The 26,208-nt window shown below is 42.0% G+C and overlaps 2 protein-coding genes across 7 annotated transcripts in view; one reads left to right on the forward strand and one right to left on the reverse strand.

The window, feature by feature from the left end:
* NT5C3B (5'-nucleotidase, cytosolic IIIB) lies at positions 1-26,175 on the reverse strand. Of its 5 annotated transcripts, none has more exons than XM_033918235.1 (9): positions 26,149-26,175; positions 17,033-17,131; positions 16,280-16,349; positions 16,147-16,193; positions 15,613-15,698; positions 14,999-15,088; positions 9,284-9,446; positions 3,978-4,178; positions 1-1,121 (listed from the first exon to the last, which is right to left on the reverse strand). In XM_033918235.1, the coding sequence occupies exons 1-9, from the start codon at positions 26,149-26,151 to the stop codon at positions 1,011-1,013; spliced, it is 870 nt and encodes a 289-aa protein (XP_033774126.1). In that variant the 5' UTR covers positions 26,152-26,175; the 3' UTR covers positions 1-1,010. The 5 variants fall into 5 exon arrangements, with proteins under 5 accessions (XP_033774126.1, XP_033774129.1, XP_033774124.1 ...); XM_033918238.1 differs by lacking the exon at positions 26,149-26,175 and adding an exon at positions 19,003-19,021; XM_033918233.1 differs by lacking the exon at positions 26,149-26,175 and adding an exon at positions 18,375-18,511.
* Positions 18,536-26,208, forward strand: part of KLHL10 (kelch like family member 10) — a 43,689-nt gene continuing 36,016 nt past the window's right edge. The window contains exon 1 of one of the 2 annotated variants that reach the window (XM_033918231.1): positions 18,536-18,664. Coding sequence is in view for 1 of the 2 variants with exons in the window: in XM_033918230.1 (XP_033774121.1) it covers positions 18,979-19,067 (89 nt within the window). In the remaining variant the exon portion in view is untranslated. Of the gene's footprint in view, positions 18,665-18,970; positions 19,068-26,208 lie in introns of those variants that run through there. The other variant, XM_033918230.1, reaches the window with a different exon arrangement.

A 26,208-nucleotide genomic window follows, 5' to 3' on the forward strand; every position in this document is an offset into this window, starting at 1 on the left:
TATGGATTCATTTATGTTTAATGTATAATATAGGGCTAAGATTTGTGTTATTTAATAAAAATACAGTATATTTAAATAAAAAACCTGTCTAGTTATATTATATGCAATGAATATGCAGGAGATAATCTGCCTAGCAAGGATGCATGGCCTTGTAAATCTCTCATATGCATTGTGGAGATCCTAAAAACCTGACCTGCCTAGGGCTCTCGAGGACTGGAATTGCCTACCCATGGACTAATGCTACATTCTCTCTCTTACTTCCAGCTTAGGATAAAACCTCGATCACACACGAATACCCTGAAAATTTGTTAAGATCACCCAACACCATTTGTGAGGCACTAAGAAGCCTAGCATTGGCCAGAAAGAATTAGTCAACTGTCTCAGACTAACAGGCACAACTGCCGTCAGTAATGCTTCCCTCCCACCAAATCTATGAATCTAGTTAAGCTCTGCAATGCATTACCAGAGGTAGTGGTAACAGTAGGTAGCGTATCTGGCTTAAAAAAAAAAAAAAAAAGTTTGGACAAGTTCTTGGAGGAAAAGATCATAATCTGCTATTATGACAGACGTGGGGAAAGCCCCTGCTTATTCCTAAGGGTAGGTAATATGTAATCTTGCTAGGTTTTGGGATTCTGGGTGTGATGGACCATTGGTATCACCAAGTTTGTACAAGCTCCAGTTCTTGAAGAAACACCCCCCACCCTCCCGACTATAGATGCTTGGATACGATGGTAAAGAGCCAGGACAGACACAGCCTCCTCCCAGTGGTCAAAAACAAAGACCATATCCTTAGCAATATAACCACAGCTGGGCAGTTCTCCACAAGTGGCTTCTTTCAATAAGTTCTGTTGCTGTACAGCTTGGGGTAGTTTGTTCTCATGGGCCAAAGTTCTCATGATGTGACGTTCAATGAGATGAGAAAGCAGCAGCATTTAAAGTGCCATTAGAAGACAAAAACAGCCTGCTCTCTGTCCATGAGGCATGTCCTTGTTCCAGGAAAGGGGATGCTCTCAGTTCATGACGTTTACAAAGTGAAGGATCCCGTTCACCACGTCCAGGGTGTCATCATCCTCTAGAACTATGTCATAAGCTTCCAGGTAGGCCTCAGTATCCCCTTCCTCCTAAGAAAGAGTGACAGAACAAAAGCATTAGAGGGATCAGGAAGAGGATGCCGTGTGGCCCTAGTGAAAGAGCAGATAAGGCAGGTTTTGACAGAAAGCAAAGTAGAGTTCTTTTTGCATTTTCTCTTCTTCAAGGAATTTAGCCTAAATGGTTTTAAGCCTTGCAAAATCTGTCCTGGAGCATTTAGGATCCTTCTTAATGCCTCATCAAGTATTTCTTCTTATCCTCTGGTGAAAACATCAGTTGCAAGACAGCAGGGACTTTAGATAAGGACTGAATGTTGCCAACACATATAAAAAGATAGAGCTTTCCTATAACCTCTCTTAATTGGAAATATCTTTGCGCAAAGGCTAACGGAGGCTTCGGAGACACCACTTAACAGGGTCCAAACACAGAAGTCCCTGGAATCTGGAGATCACATGAGCCCCCTTCTCCCCAGAAGAGAAGGGCTGAAGGAGGTGGTTTGTATACCTGAAATGCGTATTGGAAATTCCTGCACTAGAGGTGATCAAGCAATTAATTTAAGCTCAGAGACAATAGACAGAGACAATGCACTACTGTTAAAACATGTTGTTTTACCACTAATGCATACTACTGTTTTTAACACAGGTCCTATTTTATGAAATGAGATCTAATAACTGGGGTTAATAGTACAATAACATGTCTTAAAGGTAGCCCATGTTCATACACCTCCAGTGACTAGGGGGAGTTTGGGAGGGAGTTATCAATCAATTTCCCTATACTTATATGGATGCAGACGATTCAAATATACAGCAAATCTTCAATCAAACAAACGTACTGCAATTAAAGTACTCTGCAGCCTTATGGATTAAACACAGCTATGGAATAGCAACTGTTTGTTTTGGGTTGTTTTTTTTTAAGTTTTGCAAGTGCCTATTTGATTATGAGTTGAAGTGCATGATTGTTTAGATGGGTCCAGAGCATAAGATTGCTATTTGATGATGTCATTTTATGGTGCCTTGAAAAGCTCAGTATCCTAGTTGAAGCAGTGGCTATTTTGAAGTTATTAGATGAGCTATGTGAAGGCAAAACAGGAGTAGTCCTGTTGGAAACTGATTATGAGAAAAAGATTTCCAGAAGGAAGATTTGAAAATATTAAGTGATACCTTCTGCACTTCATTGATATTAATCTGGAATATCTTCTAAATAGTTACATAAGAACATAAGAAATGCCTACGCCGGATCAGACCCTAGGTCCATCTATTCCAGCGACCCGCACACGCGGAGGCCAAGCCAGGTGCTCCCAGTTGGAGACCCTGGTTACCCGCATCCATCAATATGTTTTGCAAGGAGGTATACATCCAATTTATACTTGAAACCCAGAATGGTAGTCTCCGTCACCACCTCATCCGGGAGAGCATTCCAAGCGTCCACCACCCGCTGTGTGAAACAGAACTTCCTGACATTTGTCCTGAGCCTGCTGCCCCTCAGCTTTAGTCCGTGACCTCTTGTCCGTTTCACATGTATAAAATGGAAAGAGTGCTTGCAGTTCAAAAAGGATATTTTAATAAATTTAAGGATGTGTGGGGGCCATTATTAAGTTATTATAATGAATAATCAGCATTTTTCCCTACTTAATATATATTGTTTTGAGGGTGGGGGGCGGGTTATGTGGCTTTCAATAATAAATTATAGAACAAATGATCTATGTTATTATATTATGTGATATATTTTTATTTGATTACTAGTCTTTAAGCCCGTTACATTAACGGGTGCTAGAACATATGTGTGTGTGTCTGTCTTTATTTCTTTCTCTCTCTCCTTAGTCGCTTTTTTTCTTTCTGCCTTTCTTTTTCCTTGGCTGTCCATCATCACCCCTTGCCTGCTCCCCCTGTCCATTTTCCCTTCCTTTTACCTCCCCTGTGTCCACCACCACCCCTTCACTGCTCTCCTTATGCAGCAGCAGCCCTTCTCCCTTTGTTTTACCTCCCCCCTGTCCAGCAGCACCTGTTTCCTTCTCCCCCTGTCCAACATTAGTCCTCCGTTCCTTTTTCTTCACCCCCCCTGTCCATCAGCATCTCTTTCGTTCTCCCCCTGTCCAACGGGTGCTAGAGTAGACTGTTTTTTTTCCTTTCTCTCTCTGTGCTTGGATGCTGTCTGTCTGTCATTCTTTCTGTTTGTGTGTCTGCCTTGTGCCCTGCCTGCCTGTATTTCTCCATTGCGTCATGCCTGCCTATCTCTTGGTGTGTTATATAGAACAAATGATCTATGTTATTATATTATGTGATATATTTTTATTTGATTATAATTGTTGGGAGGATGGGTTGGGATAAAATCTTTTTCTTGAGAAATTGTAGTTTCAAGTGATGTTGTATATTGAATGATGATTTTTCTGTACACTTAAAAAAAAAAAAATTTTATTACTCTGGACCCCAAGTGAAAGCAAATTGGTTGTGAAAGCAAGAAGATATAGACTGAGTCACTATCAACATTATGTGGAGTTTTCTTACAAAGTTATGATAAGTGCTCCAACTGACTTTCTTACAAACCTATGATGATAAGGGCTCCAAATGACTTATTGTAAGTCGAGGAGCTAGAGAATTGAGGTCTATTTTTCTCCACTTTTCTCGTCACATATTATTTGGACTATATTACGTTTGGAGTGAATGGTGGTCCCAGTAACATTTTAATAGCAGAATGTTTGTTTGATTGAAGATTCGCTGTATATCACTCAATTTCCATCATGTACGAATATTTGTGTGAACCAATAAAGACATTAGGAGGGCAGAGCGTTTCTAATCTATAGCTGCTGTAGAAGGGCAAGGCCTGTATAGGAGAGCCGAGTAGGCCCTGATTAATCTTAGCAGACACAGTTTACAATTCAGGACCCCAACCTTGTCATTAAGGAAGCCTATCTTCAGGATGTTGTCCACGGTAGGCACGCCATCTGCCATAGTGAGATCTCCCAAGGTGTCCCCCAGCAGAAGGATGTTAGTTCGGTCACTCTGCTGCTTAAAGTATTTCATGTCTGCTAAGACACTGCTGTTCTTGTTAAAGGTGTGAATGAGCTCCCCTTTAAATCCCATCAGAAGACCCTGCAAAGTCCAGAGACATGAAACGCAAATTTTTGTGAGTAGTTGACCCCTGCACCCAATACTCTGTCCTCACAGTACTGCCTGTCTTAAGCAGAAACTTAATGTGCTTTTTATTCCCCTTCATTTCTGGTGTAACAATATAGACCATAATTTATGGTATATGGTGAAAAAAATATTTATCTTGCAGGTAAGCTGGAGGATGACTGATCTAAGGATAACATGAACAAGGACAATAAGGTCACTATGGGCTTACTACCTCCACCTGCTGGAGACTGAGAACAGACTGACTGTAGAAGAGACTGCACAGCCCATTTGTACTACTGCCAAAAGTCAATGTGTTCTCAGCCTCCACCTGCTGGCAGAGGTACGTAGACCCATCCGTTCTCTGTCGTCTGGGGAGACGATAAACATTTAAATAGTAGAAGACCGTAAATAATGCACGAGAAGGTAAATTCTAGAACAAGAGGTGACAGCGCAAGGCTGGTGACTTGGAGGTTAGAGATGAAAGCAAAGTACCAAAAAAGCAAAATCTGAGGTGTGAAACTACAGGCTGAGGGGTTGATTCAAAAAGCCAGGTGTTAGAACTCTGCATTAAAGCTCGGTACAGGATTTCCTAATGCATACATAAAAGAAAAAAATATATATTTACAGTAAAACTGAATGCAGATGAGCCATGAGCAAAAAACATGCATAAATAGGGGGAAAGCACACTACATGCCTGTGTACATGGGAGTGGGCCAGCAGCAAATCTATTTGGCATCTGGAGTTGCATGCACATACATCTGCGCAGCTGCAGGATCATTGAATGCTATTTTGCCATGTACAGTTCTGCCATAATATTATTTATGCTCAGAACAATATTCCAGCACATGCACGGATGAAGTCTTAATAAAATATCAACAGAGCAGCCTTTCTTTGTTCCAGCACACCTCCCCATTCAGATCTCTTCTTCCACAAAGCCAAAATGCACGCAATGTTATAGAATAGTACGGATCTGTGTCCAATTTTCTTGCCCAGATTTACACTTGGTTTCAGCTGGTATAACTCCTCATTGCCCAAAGTTGAACACAGATTCCAATGCTATGTGCTACTTTATAAAGCAGGGCTACTCAAATGGCGGACTGTGGTCCGCAGTCCGAACCCCAGAGCTCTCCTGAGTGGACCATAGGGGTGCCGGCACCATTGGTGGAAAGTCCACAGGTGCCCCTATCCCCAACTGTTACCTTCCCTTCTCTCCCACTGGCACTGGAAGGACATTGTATTTCTGAGTTGGTGGCAGCATCAAAAGCAATGTGAAGACATGTGGGGGCAGCTTTTTCTGCGTGCCACCACTAGCTTTGTGTTGAGACATTGAGGGGCTGCTGGTGGAAACTGTTGCCTTACCATCTGTTTTCCGATGGTAAAAAGAAATCCAAACCCCGGGTATTCCCAGAGGAATCCACTGCACCAGTTGGTCTGATGGATCTCTGTCAAGCGTGGTGCTTGAACGCAGGGTCTGGAGAATACCTCAGCTGTGGGAGGCGCGTAGGCTGAAGCGTCGATCCTCTCCATTGAGGGCGCCACCCTATCTCTGGAGGAGTGGAGTCCTCCTGGGGTGTTAGAGGAGAAGCTGGAGGAAGAAACAGCCCAGAGTGTTCTCTTGCCTTCCCAAAAGAGTTCAGAAGTCAACTCTGGAGGAGGGTCAGTGAAGCCTTTGAGACCTAAGCACTCAGAGAGTAAGAAGCAGCAAATACTGGAAGATTTCCTCAAGTTAAAAGCGACTCCTTCTGAGGTTACAGGTACGTTGATTCAACCAGTGGGTCTTGGAATTGATTTTACACCCATGCAAAGACCCAGGGTCTTCAATATGGAAACTTTGTGGGAAGCAATTTCTAATTTACAACTCTCCCTGGGGACTCAAATGCAGAATCTTATAGCATGTTACACGACATGTTAGACTATTGTAATTCACTTTTAAAAGGAATATATCATAAGGATTTGAAACGTTTACAGTTAATTCAAAATACGGCCATTAAGTTAATTTCAAGAGCATCAAAGTACGATCATGTTACCCCTCTGCTAAAAGACGCCCACTGGTTGCCAATTTCACATAGGATAACTTATAAAATAGCTCTTTTAACGTTTAAAACCATGCAAACTAATTCTCCAGCTTTTATTGATAGATTACTGATCCCTTATGATCCTCCAAGATCTTTGAGATCCATAACCCAATCTAATCTTAATATCCCTTCATTAAAGATGATCGGCACACGCCGTACTACCATTTTTTCGGTAACAGCCCCAACGATTTGGAATTCTCTTCCGTTGTATTTAAAAATGGAAAATAATTTAAAATCATTCAAAAGCAAATTAAAATGCTTCCTTTTTAATGATGCTTTTAACTGAAGTTTTACTTTATTTTAAATTTAATTTTAACTGATGTCTTATTTTTAATCTCTTCTTTTTTTTACTCTCCTCCTGCCCTTTTGTACTTTCCATTAATGTTTCTTCCATTTACTATAACAATTGTATTTCCTCCCACTTTACCATGTGTGTCTTTTGTTCGTTCGTCCATAACAATTCTGTATGTATTATAGTTCGTCTGTAGTTTTTTGTTTTTTTTAAAAAGTATGTATTAATTGTAATATTGTTTGTCTAAATGAAAAAATTTTTTTTGACTCTGTACAACACTTTGTAGAATCGAAAAGGTGTTTAATCAAATAATTAAAATAAACAATAAACAATAAGTTGTTTCAGAAAATCTGGACTTAAAAAATAGAGTATCGAGCTTGGAAAATAAGATGGACGGAAATGAGATTAAAAGTTGTTGAATCTCAGGCCTTAACTTGGGTTAAGGACAGTGGGAATCTTCATTTCAAAGTAGAAATGCTGGAGAATGTGTCAAGAAGATGTAATCTTCGGATTATAAATTTTCCAAAGTTACCATTTATGTGCCGCATGATACGTTTAAGAAATACTTAATTGAAATTTTGAAAGTACCCAAATCTTCCTATCTGCCTCTCTCAAAAATTTATTATCTACCCAATAGAGATAAGGCTCAAAATCCAATAGAGATAAGGCTCAAAATGCAAACCCAGCAGAATTTATCTGCTGACAGTTTGGATTTAACAAATTTCCTGGAGAGATCTGATAATGAGATATCAGTTACTGTTACACTGCTTGTACAATTTGCCATTGATTCAGACAGGGAATGGATGTTTAAGCTTTTTTTCAAATATAAATATGTTCCATTTATGTCAAAAGTTGTGAGAATGTATCCAGACGTGTCACGTTCAATTCAGAGAAGAAAACAGTTTCTTATTTTGAGGCCCCAGGTTATGCAGTTGGGGGTAACGTTTGTTTTGAGATACCCCTGCAAATGTGTTATGCACTATCAAGGGAGTAGATATGTATGTTCTGAACCTCAGCAGTTGTCAAAATTTATTTCTGACAAAGGGCAAATTGTAGATATTACATGAGATATGCTACTTGTATACTAGCTCAATGAATGTTCTTTTTTTTTTTTTTTAAGTTTTGCAAGTGCCTGTTTGATTATGAATTGAAGTGCATGATTGTTTAGATGGGTCAAGAGCATAAGATTGCTATTTGATGATGTCATTTTATGGTGCCTTGAAAAGCTCAGCATCCTAGTTGGAGCAGTGGCTATTTTGAAGTTATTAGATGAGCTTTGCTGGTCACCCCCCTCCCCTAGACACGGAAGTTTACCTCAGAGGGTGTGTGACTGGTACAACTATCAGTAGTGCATGGAGAAAATTGGTCCTGTACATCTTTATATTACTTTCGACACCGACTGCTGCCACTTTCACCTTCACCTTCCAGATAACACAAGAGGGTGAGGGGGAGGAAAATAGGGAGAAAACAGGTGGTGGTGGTGGGGTCCATATCAAGAGACTGCCGTGTGAAAAGTATGGCGAGGGCCATGTTTGTAACTGTTTGGAATTTTCTGAATATTTTTCTATGCAAAACAAAGATTACGGGGCTCATTTTCAAAGCCTTTGTGTATGCACGTGCTTTGAAAATACGCCCATATGTTTGTATTATGATTATGATTATGTTAAAGTGACAAGATTAAGTATGTATAACAAAAACCAAGAGATATGATATGTACATAGTAGTTTGAAGACCTTGGGTTTCAGACAGCAGACATTTCTGGACCTCCCCATGAAACATTTGAGTAGCCCTGCTATAAAGGGAGCCAATCTCCGTTCACCTGTTCTCCAATACCATTCAATGCTGATTTTTTTTGGTGCTGAACTGCATTTACTGAATGCAGCCCTATGTGTGCAAATGCACATCAAAGGCAGATAAATTTGCACACGAGATTATAGAATGAGGTGTTAAGGGGACTGGGAACCTCAAACCAGGTGCCTGGAGGGTACGTGGTAGGAACCTAATCTATACCAGAACTTTCCATTTTAGAATACTATTATAACCGGGTATTAGTGTGCTTAGCATTTAGACCAGAGATTCCTAAACCTATCCTGGGAGAACCCCCAACAAGTCAGCTTTTCAGGATATCCACAATGAACATGTACTGCCTCCTTGGTATGCAAATGTATCTGATGCACATTCACTGTGGATATCATGAAAACTTGATTGGCTGGGATTCCCCCAGGACAGGTTTAGGAATCACTGATTTAGACCAGGGGTGTCAAAGTCCCTCCTCGAGGGCCGGAATCCAGTCGGGTTTTCAGGATTTCCCCAATGAATATGCATTGAAAGCAGTGCATGCAAATAGATCTCATGCAGATTCATTGGGGAAATCCTGAAAACCCGACTGGATTCTGGCCCTCGAGGACCGACTTTGACACCTGTGATTTAGACGCTCATGCTTACGCCAGCCATAGAACTGGTGTGAGTGCAAATGCCTAAGTGCAGCAAGAGTGATTATATAAAGACAAATCGTCACCTACTTAACCTTTCAACCTATATGACCTGTTACAAATTGATTTTCCTAATGTGCTCCTTAACCCTCCTTCCAAATCCCATTGCAACGGAAAAACATTGTGACCCTGCTTTTTATGCACCGTCAGGCAGGTGGAGGGGCGTTGCTGCTTCCTAGAATTTACTTCTGTAACACAAAGAGTCATGAGCATCCATTTTACCTTTTCATCAAAGTCCATGTAGTTGGAAACCACGGTCACGTTTGGAAGAAAGACCCCCGCTTGCCTAAGGATCTCTTCCAAGACATCTCCAATTCCAGCTGAGAAGATAAACAGAGGAATTTTGTTGCTGCAGAGTCCGTCAAAGAAAGAGTCATATCCATCCCTGTGGGGGAAGAAATAGTTCAGTGGGGAGACCATTCTGTAAATACATGCTATTCTATATATGACGCCATTTGTAGAATAGCATTCCAAGTTTCTTTATTCTTTGACATACTGTTTATCAAACAGGTACCTAAATGGTTTACAATAAAATATATCTTTAAAAAATGAAAAGTAAGAAAAGATTAATAAAAGAGGAATACATGATAGACTGACATTCAGGAACAAAAAAGGAGGAGGGACTCGGTAAGGTCAAAAAAATACATCGAGATGGAAAATAAAAATAAAGGGGGGTAGTGAGGGAAGGGGTAAATCCAATATGGTAGGGCTGGGATCCCTGTCCAATTTTGGGCACAAAGATTTACACCAACTGAATCTTAGAGTAAATCCCTGTGCCTAAATTAGGCATGCATCCTCCAAATTTTATAACAATGCATGCAAATCCTAGAAATGCTCCTGACCTGCCCACACCCCTCCCTTGACCACACACTTAACACGCACATTTTTAAAAAATAGAATAGCGACTATAAAAACTCATGCATATATTCCAATTATTGTCTATTTGTGCCACTACTTGTTAGCAACTAAGTCAAAACTACACAGGAGGAAAATAACTTCAAAAATCAAACAGCGTGAAAAAATTCAAGAAAATAAACAAAACACACGCTAGTGTAATTGCTGTAACTTCTTAAAAGTCCTCTTGAATCTCCATATTCCTTATACTTTAATCAGTGGATAGATTGTGCTCAGAGACATGGAGGAAAAAGGGGACAGAAAGTCCCCCAAAAACCTCACCACCCGATCACTGCAAAACTTCCACCTTAATACACTTTTATATGTGCGTGACTTGAAAGATTGTGTTTATTAAAAAGCACTTATCTTTTATGTATAGTTCTTTGGCCTCGAAAGCTGAATTGCAAGCTAAACCAGAGACTGACACTCATTTTGGAAGACTTAACCCTTTCAGGACCAAGGGACATATTTGTCCCATAACTTTAAAATCCTATAAATTTTGATTGGGATAGTCTACAGTTCTAAATTTGATATGTATGGATTCCATAGGATACTGCCTTTATGTAAACAAACTGGTTCCGACATTCATTCATTAGCGTCGTTGCCAGATTGACGAGAAGATTCACTTGCCACACTGTCCATAAGCCAGAAGTTTGATTTTTAAAAAAAAAAATAATGATATTTCACAAAAAAAATCAATTTTCTGGCATCTGCAAGCCCTTTTTACCATAAAAATGTCGTCAAAACCACAAAAATTGGCCTACGATCCTTATGGTCCTGAAAGGGTTAAGAGGCTCAGGGGAGATATGATAGAGACCTTCAAGATCATGAGGGGCATAGAGAGGGTGGATAGGGACAGATTCTTCAGACTGAAGGGGACAACGGGTACGAGGGGGCATTTGGAGAAACTGAAGGGAGATAGGTTCAAAACAAACGCAAGGAAGTTTTTTTTCACCCAAAGTGTCGTGGACACTTGGAATGCGCTACCGGAGGAAGTGATCAGGCAGAGTACGGTACAGGGATTCAAACAGGGATTGGACGGATTCCTGAGGGATAAAGGGATCGTGGGATACTGAGGGAGGAGCTGGGATGTAACACAAGTATAGAAAGCTAACCAGGTAATAAGTATAGAAACCAAACCAGGTCGTGCATGTGCAAGACCAGAGGGTTAGGACTTCGATAGGAAGACAGGACTTAAATGAGAAACCAAGGTGGCAAGGGAGCCCCTTCTGGTGATACAGACAGGTCGTGACCTGTTTGGGCCGCCGCGGGAGCGGACTGCTGGGCAGGATGGACCTGTGGTCTGACCCGGCGGAGGCACTGCTTATGTTCTTATGTTCTTAAGAGTCTTTCGTTGTTACCATTTGGCTTTCTGAAGAAATTTTGAAACGTGACACGTTGAGGCCAAAGAACTATACATAAAAGATAAGTGCTTTTTAATAAACACTATCTTTCAAGTCACGCACACATAAAAGTGTGTTAAGGTGGAAGTTTTGCAATGATTGGATGGTGAGGTTTTTCCTCCATGTCTTTGAGCGCAATCTATCCACTGATTAAAGTATAAGGAATATGGAGTTTCAAGAGGACTTTTAAGAAGTTATAGCAATTACACTAGCGTGTTTTTTTGTTTATTTACTACTTGTTAGCATCCTTTATTGCCATTAATTGGCTCATTAAGCAATTAAATGCTTGCAAAATTTGGTACACACAAATTTGCACATGCAATTTTGAGCGTTATATACAGAGTTAGATAAATACTAGTAAACACCTACAACTAATTAGCTATATTATATACATTTTTTAGAGTATTGCATATAGTAACGATTTTACAAGGGTGGTTTGAAAAGTTTGGTAAAACAAAGTTACCGTAAACAACATAGTCTACTACTACTATTAATCACTTCTATAGCGCTATCAGACATATGCATGCTTGCTTTGATTTGGATTTGAATTAAGCTTTGAACCTCTTAGTTTCTATTAGGATCCCCTTGACCTTATGTGGGAAAGGAACTTGTATACCGCCTTTTTGTAGTTATAGGACCACACTGAAAGTGGTTTACATATAGGTACTTCAAGCCCTGGTGGGCTTAAAATCTATCTAATGTACCTGGGGCAGTGGAGGATTAAGTGACTTGCCCAGGGTCACAGGGAGCAATGCAGGGTTTGAACCCACAACCTAAGGTGCTGAGGCTGTGGCTCTAACCACTGCGCCACACTCCTACATGCTCCCATAAGGTTAGCTGCTCTTGCAAGTCTGCAAACAGGCACATTAACCTTTCGTTTCTTGCAGTTTTTCAAATCATCAGAGCTGTGGTAGTAATCTAGTTTACATTAGAATTTATTGGTCGCCACCAATTTGAATCTTGGAGTTCAGACATATAGATTGGTTTGTAGATTTGTGAATTGGAATAGTTGTTAAATTACTTGCAATGTTTTCCATGTTATCAACTAATATTCTGTTATCTTTACAGTACCTAGGCATTTTGATACTGAGAACATGGCATAGATGTATAGGAGACATGAGTTGCCATTCTAACCACAACCAATCTGGGAGTCAGATGTCTGATGTCAGAGGAGGGGGCGGAACCGCGGCAGAGGGACGACAGCTCCTGAGGCCTATGGCAACTTGCAAGGATCGCTAAAGTACTGGCGATCGTCTCTGCAGGCTGCGCCCTGCTAAAATTAAGTAAAGGGATGCGCGGGAGGTCATGGAGGAACACACAGGCCTTCCGGGGTGGTAGTTCTTCAGATGGGGGGACGGCAGGCCTTCAGGGGTGGGATGCAGACTTTCAGGGGGGACGTGAAGGCCTTCAGGGGAGACGGTGAAGGCCTTCGGGGGGGGGGACGGTGAAGGCCTTCAGGGGGGGACGGTGAAGGCCTTCGGGGGGGGGGACGGTGAAGGCCTTCGGGGGGGAGGGGGGAGGACGGTGAAGGCCTTCGGGGAGGGGGGGTCCTGGTTTAGAAGGGAAGGAGGCAAGGGGGGTTCAAGGAGACGTGCATATGCCGGACTCTGGGGGAAAGAAAACAAAGGAGTGGGAAAGAGATGGTGGATAATGGGATTTAGGGAGGGAAGGAACAGAAAGGGAGAGAAGCTGGACATAAGGGATGGTGTGGAGGGGGGATAGAGATACTGGATAGGAGGGTAGTTGAGAAAAGGTGGATCTGTGGATGGAGATGAAAATAAAGGAAGATGCCAGACCTCCAGGGGAGGGAAGGGAAACAGAAGGGGAGGACAGAGATAGAAGATGGATGGTTAGCATGGAGAAAGAAGAAAGAAGACCCTGGCAAGCAAGTTATCAGAAGACAACCAGAGCCTGGGACCAACAAGATTTGAATAATGACCAGACAACAAAGGTAGGAAAAATGATTTTATTTTCAATTTAGTGATCAAAATGTGACCGTTTTGAGAACTTATATCTGCTGTCTATATTTTGCACTATGGCCCCCTTTTACTAAACCGCAATAGCAGTTTTTAGCACAGGGAGCCTATGAGCATCGAGAGCAGAGCAGGGCATTCAGTGCAGCTCCCTGCACTAAAAAACGCTATCGCGGTTTAGTAAAAAGGGAGGGGGAATATTTGTCTATTTTTCTATAGTTGTTACTGAAGTGACATCGCATAAAGTCATCTGCCTTGATCTCTTTGAAAAAACCCCCCAGAATATAAATGATAATTAACATTTTCTCTGTGTACAGTGTGCTTTGTGTTTTTTTAAATTTTATTGTTGGTAGATCATTTTGACTTGGTCATTTTAAAAGAAGCTCGCAAGCCCAAAAAGTGTTGGCACCCCTGCACTAGAGAATGACATGGGGAAAAAATTTGTCCCTGTCACCACCCCGTCCCCGCGACTACTATCCTCACAGCATCCATACAAGCCTCAGTACTGCAATATTTAGCTTATTCCTTCCTTATAAATCAACGTTCCTGCTGCTGAACTAGAGAAAGAGATGTTCAGCTGGCAGGGCTTTGTTTATAAATTTTTATCAACACAACTAATATATTACTTTATCCTAAAGCAAAAAATTAAAAAAAAATAAAAAAAAATTTCTACCTTTGTTGTCTGGTTTCTGTTTTCCTCATCTTCTCCTCGTTCATTTCCTTCCATCCACTGTCTGCCTTCACTGTCTCTTCCATATGCTCTGCTACTGTGCCTCTCCCTTCCATCTCTCCCTCCACCCCCAACCCAATTGGTCTGCCACCCTTCTTCTTTCCTCCGCTCCCCCCATAGTCTGGAATATCTCTCTTCTCCAGTTCCCTTCAGCGTCTGTTCCGCTCCACCCCACCTTCCCCAGTTCCCTTCAACGTCTGTTCCTCCCCACCCCACCTTCCCCAGTTCCCTTCAGCGTCTGTTCCTCCACACCCCACCTTCCCCAGTTCCCTTCAGCGTCTGTTCCTCCCCACCTCACCTTCCCCAGGTCCCTTCAGCATCTGTTCTTCTCCACCCCACCTTTCCTCCCCTTCTCCCTCCCTGCTCCTTAACTTCGCGGCAGGCAATTTCTCGAAAAGTGCTTCCTACCAGCAGCCGGAGCGTTGAAATCGTGTGTGGCTGCAGGAAAGGTTGTCTCTGATGCAAATTCCAGTTGCATCAGAGATGACCTTTACGGCAGCCACACGCGATTTCAACACTCCGGCTGCTGGTAGGAAGCACTTTTAGAGAAACTGCCTGCCACGAAGGTAAGGAGCAGGGAGGGAGATGCTCAGACGGCAGCGGTGATCTGGCTCAGACGGTGGCGATCAGGCGGCGGAAACTATCGCTCCACGGGGCGGTGAATGGCCTTCTCCCTGTACCCGCGGCGACCAGTTCTTTTCTCTCCCCCGTTTCGGCGGGATACCTGCGGGTAACAGCCACCGTGTCATTCTCTGCTATACACAGTCCAGAGAGTTTTCAGTTTTTTCGTAAGCCATTTTAACTACAATGCAAAAAAAGACCTGGAAACTCACTGGACCGAGTATAGCCCTCGATGGAGACGTTGTTTAACTTTCACATACTGCATTTCTGTTTCCTTTGCTCACCTCAGGTGGGTGTATAACACACAAGACCTCACCTCAGCATCGCGCTGGATTCCTTCACTGCCTGAGCAATCTGCTGCTTGGGAATCTTCTGCTGAACCAGGTAGTCATGGGCCTTAGTCCACCTGGAAGGAAAGGAGGTGTCAGACTTCCACTTTAAAACTTAGCCACACAATAACCCTGAAGATCAGCAGGTCATCCTCTAGGTTTCCAGTTAGTCAGTTACAAAGGAGAGACCAGCTTTACTCGGACACAGATATGGGAGTGTAGTACAGGCCTGGGCAAGGAGGGTTGCAGGAGACTAATACATTCCAATGTAAACTAGATACTACCAGAGCTCTGACAAATGGAAAAACTACAGGAACTGTTTGCAGACTTGCAAGAGCAGCTAACCTTATGGGAGCATGTAGGATCAGAGAGGGTGCTACAGCGCAGCCATATACTGACCCCCTACTGGCAGGACACTGCAGGATTCACCTTGTGAGGAGCCTCCCCAATTCCCAAGATAACATTTAACATTTACTAACCAGTATTTGATACTCAGGAGGATCCCGCCAGCTAGACTTCTCCCATCACCTCATTCTTCCCCCCCAAAAACCTACAGCTTGTAGCATTGAGTATACACAATATCAAAATTCTGCAGACCTACCACTCAACCATTAAGGGAAACTTCTCTTCGATAGTCCGCTTGGGGTCTTTCTCCAGTGGATAATACGTATTAAAAAGCTCATGTAACTAGAAAAACAAAGACAAGTCTGTTTAGACACCTAAAACACCAGCCAAATATATATAATTCAACAATAATTCAAAAGAGCCCATATCCTTGCAATACCCCATATGACTCAAAAACTTTATTTTAAAATGTAATTTATTTATTTAACTTTTGAAATCTGCTTCTCCGCATTTCCTTTTTGGCCTCTGTGGACAGCTGTTTTCAGAACCATGGGATCTGTGACCTCACTCGTACTTCAACATGGTGAAACTGATTTGTTTGCAGCAATGACGAGGTTATCTATGATATCGCACATGACAGGAACCAAGTTCCTTTTATTTTTTGACACCTCTCCAAATGTGGCTGCTCCCAGAGGCCAACTGCCTCTGTCATTATATTAATGCCACAGCCTACCTATACCCACATACAAGAAGAGAGTAAATTCTAGAATGTTCTGAGAGTCAAGATTACCTGGTGCCTGCAGGCATCACTAACAAGATGGCTGTTATCAATAATATCTGGAGGGAAAAACACAAATATTTCTCAGCACCTCTCAGTGAACCTGGAGATGGTCAATACCACTCATCCTTGATTGCATACTCACTGTAAGAAGTTGGACATCTTCTCCCATTACATTTAAACCGACTCAAAGTCATATCAAAATCAGAAATGACCTAAACCAGAGGGGAAGATGAGAAAACCCATGAGCAAACCATCCTAGGCAGGGTCTGTGGACCCTCTCATCACAGCACCTAAGGGGGCAACAGAACTGCAGGCTGCTTTACTGACCAACTGGACCAAGAGCAGACTTTCCAGAGCCTAGGGCAAGAATCTATGTCCATTCACCTGCTGGAGATAGAAAATACTGAAGGGCTGGGCTACCTCATGGAGATTATTTTTGCAGCTCTCTTCAGAGTTTTCAATCTCCACCTGCTAGTCGATGGGCACAACTACCACACACATGCTGGAATAGTGGGAAGATTGTTCAGATCAAATGCCTAATGGGATATTATTCCAAAAGAAAAAGAGCCATGAGACTGTGCAGGTAAGGAAAGACTCGGGACCCTCAATTTCAAACAGTTAAGGATCACATGGACATTTTTGAAGATCACATTATTTTATTGCTCTATTAATTATTTGAATGTCACTTTTATTTTGTTTGTTTTATTGTGTTTCCTAGTAATTACTAGCTTTGTGGATATGACATGCATTGAATTAATAGTAAATGCTGAATATGTATTGTATTGAAGAAGCCAAGCCTCCAAAACAGTGCATAAAAATTGGAACTAGCAGAAATCATGCATCTTATTTAATCTGCTTTTACTGCTCCCCCAAATCAAGGCTTTCATTAACTGACCTGGAGCTTCTCCTTCCTTCCTCTGTGCAGAGATGCAATTATCTCCTTCACATGCCCTGGGTTCTTCATATGAACACTTTCTTTTAACAGCTCAGGGACCTGCAAGGAAAACACCATTATAGTCCAATCCTATATTTAAGTACCAGGCTGTAGAAAACTGGCAGGGGCTGTAAAAAACATAGGCAGAGCAATATTATTTTTATTTTTTTGGGGGGGGGGATGTAGCTTACATCTTTCTCAGTAGTAGCTCAAGGTGAGTTCCATTCAAGTATAGTATTTGTTCCCATGAGGCTCACAATCTAAGCCTGTACTCAAGGGAGATCACAAGGAGGGTTGAGGAATTGAACCCCACTTTCAGCCTGATGCTCTAACCCAGTGGTTCCCAAACCCTGTCCTGGGGGACTCCCAGCCAGTCGGGTTTTCAAGATATCCCTAATGAATATGCATGAGAGAGATTTGCATATAATGGAAGTGACAGGTATGCAAATCTCTCTCATGCATATTCATTAGGGATATCTTGAAAACCCGACTGGCTGGGGGTCCCCCAGGACAGGGTTTGGGAACCACTGCTCTAATCATTCAAACCAAAGCATGGGAAAGTGTGGCCAGACACGTGGCATCTCTTAGGAGAGGAGGACATAGTGAATGTAATAGATGGGAAATTTGGCCTTTATCTGCTCCATGTTTCTAAGTTGAGATGAAGGAGCTGTGAAGGCTTTGTGTAATTTGGCATTCATAAATTGTATTTTTCTACAGAGAGGAAGCGAACATTGGTTACCGGTGTGAAGGAAAGTCACAGAACACTATGTTTAGCTTTGCCAGTTAGATCCAGTTACATGAATTCTATATAATTCCCCTTCAGTTTTAGAGCAAACCCTGCTACAGTCATCATCCCAGATTTTATCATGAATAAAGTATTGTGCTTACCCCTAGTTCCCTTCAATACCTATCAATTTAAACCTAGTGTAATTGCACTTTCTATACACCCAAAACTGGACATGTACAGCACAAGCTCCTTCGGGGTCAGCACCCACCCCATGTTTGTTCACTTTCTCGCGGTCATCACTCACTCTTCTACAAACAGACTATGTTAGGCACGCAGGAAAATTTAAAAAAAAATTATATTTCTCTTGTCCGTGAGGGACATTCCATAAGATTGGGTGCAGCTTCGGGCCCTGGCTGGACACATGCTTTCTACCTTATTTCTTGCATTAATGAATTGGGAATCATGATGCAATTGTCCTGATCTACACCCCGACCGCACAGGCACCTAGGACCAATCTCGGCGTTGAAGAGGGGGGGGGGGGGGAGAGAGTTACGGACCAGGAAAGAGGACATTCACCATATCTGCAGAGAGTGTCACTTGCATCCAGAAAGAGATGGATCAGGACAATCCGAAGCCACGCCCTTCTCTTGTCCAGCTCCAGCAGGGCACGCTTCCGGAACAGGCGGAGCTCGGCCGTGCAGGGGGCGGGGCCCTGTGGGCTGAGGCTGAGCTGCACCTTCAGGCGGTGACCGGCCTGAAGGGGCGGAGCGAAGGAAGGCGGTGTGGAGGGAAAGATCAGAGGCCATTGGACGGTGGGCAGAAGGATGGGTGGAGAGACTTGTGCCGGCTCGATGAGTTGTGTGCAGGTAGGATGGGGAGGGAAAAGACAGTTGCGCTCTATCTTGGGGGTACAAAGTCCTATACTATTCCTTAAGTTAGGGGTGTCAAAGTCCCTCCTCGAGGGCCGCAATCCAGTCGGGTTTTCAGGATTTCCTCAATGAATACGCATTGAAAGCAGTGCATGCAAATAGATCTCATGCATATTCATTGGGGAAATCCTGAAAACCCGACTGGATTGCGGCCCTCGAGGAGGGACTTTGATTTCCCTGCTTAAGTCTTCAATCTTGGCCACTGGTGCATCTTTCATATAAATATACATAGACTGAAGCGTATCTCTAACATGCTTGCATCAGAACTTACCTACCCTCTGTTCGCCGATAACTATTTCAATTCGTTTGCCTGCATGCTAGTCTTTTTTCCAAACATGATGTAAGGAGTGGGAGCAATATCTCACAGTTTAGAGATAAATCTTTAAAAACTGTTAGGGGCTGACTGACCATTGGAAGAACAGGGCATTTCCCGGGTGGCCACTCTCTCTTAGCCTCCCTTTAATCTAATCACCTTTGACAGGTGGTTAGAGGCCTATGACTCACTGCTATAGTGAGTGAGTTAAAAAGTGTATACTATGCTCGATTAGGCACCACCCAAGACTGAAGCCTTGCTAAGGGGCACAACTCCTTATTTTTTTTCAAATTTATGCTAATTCTTAGTTATTTTAATTTTGCTTAGGCCTTTTCCTTGGTACCTTAATAATTATTGTTGCACTTACACATAGTAGATATTTCCCAACAGCAGAAATCTTATAATGTACAGGCCCTGTTTACACACTTCACCCCCCATGGACATGCAATGGAAGAAAATCTTCAGTAAATAGGTCCCTAAGAATCCATGCAAGATCTACACCCTAAATGGCGAGATCCTGACAAGAACTGTAGCAGAAAGAGACTTGGGAGTGATTGTCAGGGAAGACATGAAGTCAGCAAACCAAGTGGAGCAAGCTTCATCCAAAGCAAGGCAAATCATAGGTTGCATACGCAGGAGTTTCGTCAGCCGTAAACCTGAAGTCATTATGCCACTGTATAGATCCATGGTGAGACCGCACCTGGAGTACTGTGTGCAATTCTGGAGGCCGCATTACCGCAAGGATGTGCTGAGACTGGAGTCGGTCCAGAGGATGGCCACCAGGATGGTCTCGGGACTCAGGGAGCTCCCGTACGAGGAGCGGTTGGGGAATTTGCAGCTCTACTCACTCGAGGAGCGTCGAGAGAGGGGAGATATGATCAAATATCTCACGGGCCGCATCAAGGTGGAAGAAGACATCTTCTTCTTCAAGGGTCCCGCGGCAACAAGGGGGCATTCGTGGAAAATCAGGGGCGGGAAACTGCACAGTGACACTAGGAAGTTCTTCTTCACTGAAAGGGTGGTTGATCGCTGGAATAGTCTTCCACTTCGGATTATTGAGGCCACCAGTGTGGCGGATTTTAAGGCCAGATGGGATAGACATGTGGGATCTATCCGCAAAGATAGATAGCGAGGATCACTGGAGTGGGCAGACTTGATGGGCCGTGGCCCTTATCTGCCGTCTATTTCTATGTTTCTATGTAAGTTTTTACCTGAGGTAATGGACAGTGAATTGCCCAAGTTCAGAAGCAGCATGAACAGGATTTGAACCCATGCACTGCTAGTTCTACAGCTTGCAACTTTTAGCTATTAGGGTCATTCCATGTCAAGTGGACCAGGAGCCCACGTTCGACCCCCCCCCCCTTGAAATCCAACCACATTTTACAGGGGTGTTATCTAGGGTCTCAAATGAAACTCTGCAGAATTTTTTGGATCTTTCTCAATTTGGTCAGGAGCTAGGGGTGGTTGAACAAAAGCAATCAATCCACTCCCATGTCTCGTATGACCTAAAATGCCAACTTTGCTTAAACACTGCAGCAGAAGGAAACTACCTAGGAGTCTGAAATTTTGCAGTTTGGTACAACACCTTGGGGAAACCTCTGCCAAATTTGAAATCTTTTGCGAACGTGCTTCCATTTCTACAGGTCAGCAAAGTAGGCAAAAAAAATTCACGAATGAAAATTTTTGGCACAGTTTGGCTCCATACTGCTGCTGGTAGGTAAGTCAGCTGAGGGTACAACTTTACCAGCAGACATGTACCATGAGGTACTTCCAAGATTTGCAATATGAACTTTTACAGTCAAGTGAAGCTGAAGATATGACCATCCAAAAAAATATGGCTTTTTAGATCAGCTCTTAATATTGGCCAGTAGGAAAAAGGAGGTATTGATGCCCCTGTATAAGACTTTGGTGAGATCTCATTTAGAATATTGTGTACAATTCTGGAGACACCTTCAAAAAGATATAAAAAGGATGGAATCAGTCCAGAGCAAGGCTAATAACATGGTGCGTGGTCTTCAAAATTGCGCTGCTTACATTTAAAATTCAGAAAACTAATACCCCAATATTCTTATATCGGTACTTAATATCATATTCCCAAGCTAGATCTCTTAGATCAGCAGATCAATACTTGCTAACCATTCCATCATTAAAAGTAATAGGCACTAGAAGAACTACAACCTTTTCTATTTTGGGACCTCAGCTTTGGAACAAACTTCCAATTTTTCTGCACGCCAAAACCTCTCTAGAAAAATTTAAAAGTAAATTAAAAAGCTATCTTTATAAAGATGCATTTGAATCTTAAATCGGATAATCTTTTTTCTTCTTATGGTCTTCCTACTTACTCGTAGATTAAGTCTTCTTTTAAATATGTATGTTTAGCCCAAGTTTCACTTAAATATTAATGTTTTTTGTTGTTTTTTTTTAAAATAATCTTCCTGATGTTGCTCTTCCCTAAGATGTTTTTCTTTTGGTTTTTTATTTTAAACAAATGTAGTTTTATCCCTGTATTCCTTATGTATTATTAATTGTCTATGGATATGTTTTTATGTCTATTGTTCAAATGATTTTATTTAGCTCCCAATTTTTTTTGTGATACGCATTGAAAATATTTGATATTGCATGTATCTCAAAACTTTAATAAACTTGAAACTTCATCATAAGGCATATGGGGACTGACTTAAAGATCTCAATATCTATACTTTAGAGGAGAGATATGATAGAGACATTTAAATACCTACATGGTGCAACTATGTGGCGTAAATACGCATGAGTCAAGTCTCTTTCATTTGAAAGGAAACTCTGCAATGAGAAGGCATAGGATGAAGTTAAGACGTGATAGGCTCCGGAGTAATTGAAGGAAATACTTTTTTATGGACAGGGTGGTAGATGCGTGGAACAGTCTCCCAGAAGAAGTGGTGGAGACAGAGACTGTGTCTGAATTCTGGAAGGCGAACGATAGGCACGTGGGATCTCTTAGAGAGGAAGAGATAATGGCTACTGCGGATGGGCAGACTAGATGGGCCATTTGGCCTTAATCTGCCATCGTGTTTCTATATTTCATATAGCATTTTCTAATTAATGATGGAGAGAAGTAAAGTGGTTCTCTGCAGAGAGTTCTCATTTATTTCCTTTTTGTAACTAGATAACCATATTGTTGACTATATAAGCCCAGTCTTTCTGTCCCAGAATAGGGACTAATGGATTGATTGTGTACCTTGTAGGTAGAGGAAAAGTGTTTCCTGTTACATTTAGGGAGTTCTAGTCATTCTTTTACATTTGTTTGATGTGTTGCAAACAGCCTTGATATACTTTGCATATTAGGCAGAACTGAGCCAAACTGAACTTTTTTTTTGTAGTTTTATTTTAATTTCGATTACATTCTGCTTTCCTTCCCGTTCCATTTTTCTCTTCTGTGATTTTAATACTGGGGGTCTTTTACTAAGGCGCGCTAACTGATTTAGCACATGCTAAATGCTAACACGTACATAGAATATAATGGGCGTGTTAGCAATTAGCGTGCCTTAGTAAAAGACCCCTCCACTGTTTTCTTCTTCTATTTCTCCTACCATTTACTGTTTAGGCCAGTGTTCTTCAACCTTTTTACACCTATGGACCAGCGTAAATTAAAGAATTATTTTGTGGACCGGCGGTTGAAGAGCACCGGGCTAAGTCATGGGCCAAAGCCCCGCCCATCTCCGCCCAGACCCCGCCCCCATAACAGTACCAATTGTAACACTATTTTCCCATTAATTTTTCATATATACACACACATAATATAATCTTATTACAACACATAATGGTTAATCACAAAATTAAACTACACAAAGCACACTGGATGCTTCTCAAAATTCATTCCTACCAGAACAGATTACCCCTTTGCAAATACGGAACCACAAACTAAAATTACTAATATATTCAAACTAAATCGTAAAGTTATATAATATAATGTTTATGATTCAGGCCCAAGCTGTTTCTATGGCAGGATCTTCTGGTTAGAATTCCCCGTTTCCAGCCCTCTCTGAGTGACCTTTTGGCAGTTTTAAAACATTTGCTTTTTCATGCTCATCTTCCCTTTTGTAATATAGAGTTGCTTGCATTAATTAAATTTATTTGTGTGCTAGTGCACTAATGCATTGTGTCTTTTATTGGTTTTATAGCATTCATGTTTAGTATAGAGTTCTTCTCTCATGTCACTTTATTAACTTGGCATTTATATTCCAATTATGTTTGTTGTACATCTCCTGGAAACATAAATACAGTGGTGCCTCACACAACGAACTTAATTGGTTCCAGGAGCAAGTTTGTTATGTGAAAAGTTCGTTATGTGAAACGCGTTTTCCCATAACAATACATGTTTAAAAAAATAATTCGTTCTGTAGCATAAAATATGCTAAGATGACATAAAAAAAGATAAATTTATTCCTGCTATGTGTGACTGTGGTATTCTGTTAGCATGATATTTCTGTGTAGCATTCTATAATAATTTGGCTTATTCAATTTTCTTGATAGTAGAGGGGATATATGTGAAGGGGAGGGGAGACAGGGGTTTTGTTGATCCTTGCTGTGTATTATAATCACCCCCCACATACTCCCCAGTACCTTTTTAATCATCCCCCCTCGGTACCTTTTTTAATTCCTCCCATCTTTCCCAGCCAGTGGCGTACAGGCCAGAAGCGCAGAGATCAGGAGCAATTCCTCTGCACGCCTGTGTGGGCCCATGCCGATCTCCGAATGGCTGCAGTTAGTTCTTGTGAGTCCCGCGAGAGCTGACTGCAGCCATTCAGAGATCAGCGCAGGCCCAGGCAGTAGCACAGAAGGCTTGCTCTTGATCTCTGCGCTTCTGGCTGGGAAATTTGCTAGACCACCAGTTCGAGTGAGCGGGTGAGAAAGTTGCAGCAGTGGTGGCTTTTTTAAAAAAATATGTGGCGGCGGGGGGAGGTTTAAAAATATGCGGTGGCGGCAGAGGCTTAAAAATATGCAGCAGCGGCGGCAGGGGGGTTTAAAATATGGGAGCCAGGCGGAGAGAGGGCAGTTAAGCGCAGTGCCTGCGCGGAAGGATGCAGCTCGGGCGACTTCGTTGTGTGAAACGAAGTTCGTTGTGGGAAGCAAGACCTGAAGTTCGTTGTGCGCAGCGTTCGCTGTGCGAGGCGTCCGTTATGCGAGGCACCACTGTAGTTTGAATAAAGTAGTTAAAACACACAGACTGGGAGGAACTGCCCCGGACCTTGCCAATATATAAACAGCAGATGAAATGTAATGTGGACATTTAAAGTGCATGTAGGGGAAAAAACCCAACTACAGGTACATAATGCTACAATCACAGAGAGAGTGGTTGATCATTGGAACAAGCTTCCAGTGCAGGTGATCGAGGCAGACAGCGTGCCAGACTTTAAGAATAAATGGGATGCCCATGTGGGATCCCTACGAGGGTCAAGATAAGGAAATTGGGTCATTAGGGCATAGACAGGGGGTGGGTAAGCAGAGTGGGCAGACTTGATGGGCTGTAGCCCTTTTCTGCCGTCATCTTCTATGTTTCTATGAGTTGCCATCTAGGAAAAGGAAATTGCCATCACTGTGAAATCATCAGCACAATGTGCAGCGCTGGTCAAGAAAGTAAACAGAATGTTAGGAATTTAGTTGGAAAAGAGAAGAGTGATGTCATCTGAAAAAGATGACAGCATAAAACAGGAGCTCTGAGGAAGCACTATATTGTTGCAGAGGAGCTATCAGAACCCCAGGCTGAGTAGTGTGAGGTGCATGGTCACATACTATAATAAATCATATGGATTATGATCTACATTTGCAATGAAGCATAGGCAGATGAACACTTTTTTGTTTTGGGGGAGGGGCAAAGACCCCACCCCAGACCCCACCCGCATAATAATACTAATTGCAATGCCAGTTTTTCCATTTATACACACAATATAATCTTATTAACAATACATAATGGTTAACCACAAAATTAAACTACACTGTATGCTTCTTAACATTCATTCCTACCAGAACACCTGGTCTTGGTCACACATGCAGATCACAGATATACAGGACCACAAACTAAAAGTACTAATCTACACAAACAAAACCCTAAGAGACCAAACTCTACATGCAGTACAACACCAGAGAAACAAATTAATTTCTTCCTGAACAGTGCAAAATATAGACAGCAGATATAAATTCTCAAAACTGACATTTCAATCACTAAATTGAAAATAAAAATCTTTTTCCCTACTTTTGTTGTCTGGTGATTTTATTTTTCTAATCATCTTTTCCCAGTCTCTGGTTGCACTTCCTTCAGTCTGTGCTCTTAACTATGTTTCCAGGGCTGCCTTATCCATTTGCTGTTTTTCTCTCCTTCACTTTCAGTCCTATATCCATCTTTCATTGTCAAACAACCCCAGAGAATCAATCAGTTACTACATAAACTTAAGAAAGCATATATTCATTTAAACATTATTCACTTGCTAATAGAACAATAGTTCACAGGGCGCCAAGTGGTAAACAGATATTACCAATGGTACATAATGTTTTCTAATTATAGCACAAAGGCTTCATGTAGCTTGCTGGTGAAATAATGTTTTTGATGTTTCATATGTGAAACAATAAAGATTCAAACACTTATCTTAGATGCAATAACAGAAGCTTGACTCCAGCTTCGACTCGAGCCGTGTTTTGCATCCGCTACTTCAGGAAGCCAAGCGGAGATTTTTTTTTTTTCTTTTTTAATTGCCTGTGAACAACATAACTGCAGGCAGTTCTCGGGTTAAGAATGAGTTACATTTTTAAAGCTGTTCTTAAGTCGGATTTGTTTGTAACTCAGAACTTGTAGATTTTTTTAATTCTTGCTGCTTACTTCTGCTTCCAGCTGACAAAAGGGCCGACTGTCCTCAACGTTCCATCTAAGGTGCAGCAGCATGCACAACCACACACTGTTCTTAATGTGGCCCTGCATCATTCCTGAATCTGCTACAGAAGAAGTGTAGGAGTCTATGCCACTGGAAGTACTGCTCATTGAAATCAAATGAAGCCCCAGTCACGTTCTTAAATACGAGTCAGGCATCTGTAACTTGGGGACTGCCTGTATTTAGAAATTGTGCTTATAAATACATACCATCCAGGTATTATCGAACGTTGTGTCCTTACAGTTGCACGATGGATTTTGATTGCTCAG

The sequence above is a fragment of the Geotrypetes seraphini genome, chromosome 13, assembly GCF_902459505.1.
Source record: "Geotrypetes seraphini chromosome 13, aGeoSer1.1, whole genome shotgun sequence".
NCBI classification, from domain to species: domain Eukaryota; kingdom Metazoa; phylum Chordata; class Amphibia; order Gymnophiona; family Dermophiidae; genus Geotrypetes; species Geotrypetes seraphini.

Excerpts from the sequence above, each read along its gene's own strand:
- NT5C3B (XM_033918233.1), bottom strand. The coding sequence starts at position 18,401 with ATGCAAGTGACACTCTCTGCAGATATG. Across the intron at positions 15,699-16,146 it reads GTGATGCCTGCAGGCACCAG|TTACATGAGCTTTTTAATAC; the intron begins GTAATCTTGACT and ends TTGTTTTTCTAG. Across the intron at positions 15,089-15,612 it reads TTTCCCTTAATGGTTGAGTG|GTGGACTAAGGCCCATGACT; the intron begins GTAGGTCTGCAG and ends CTTTCCTTCCAG.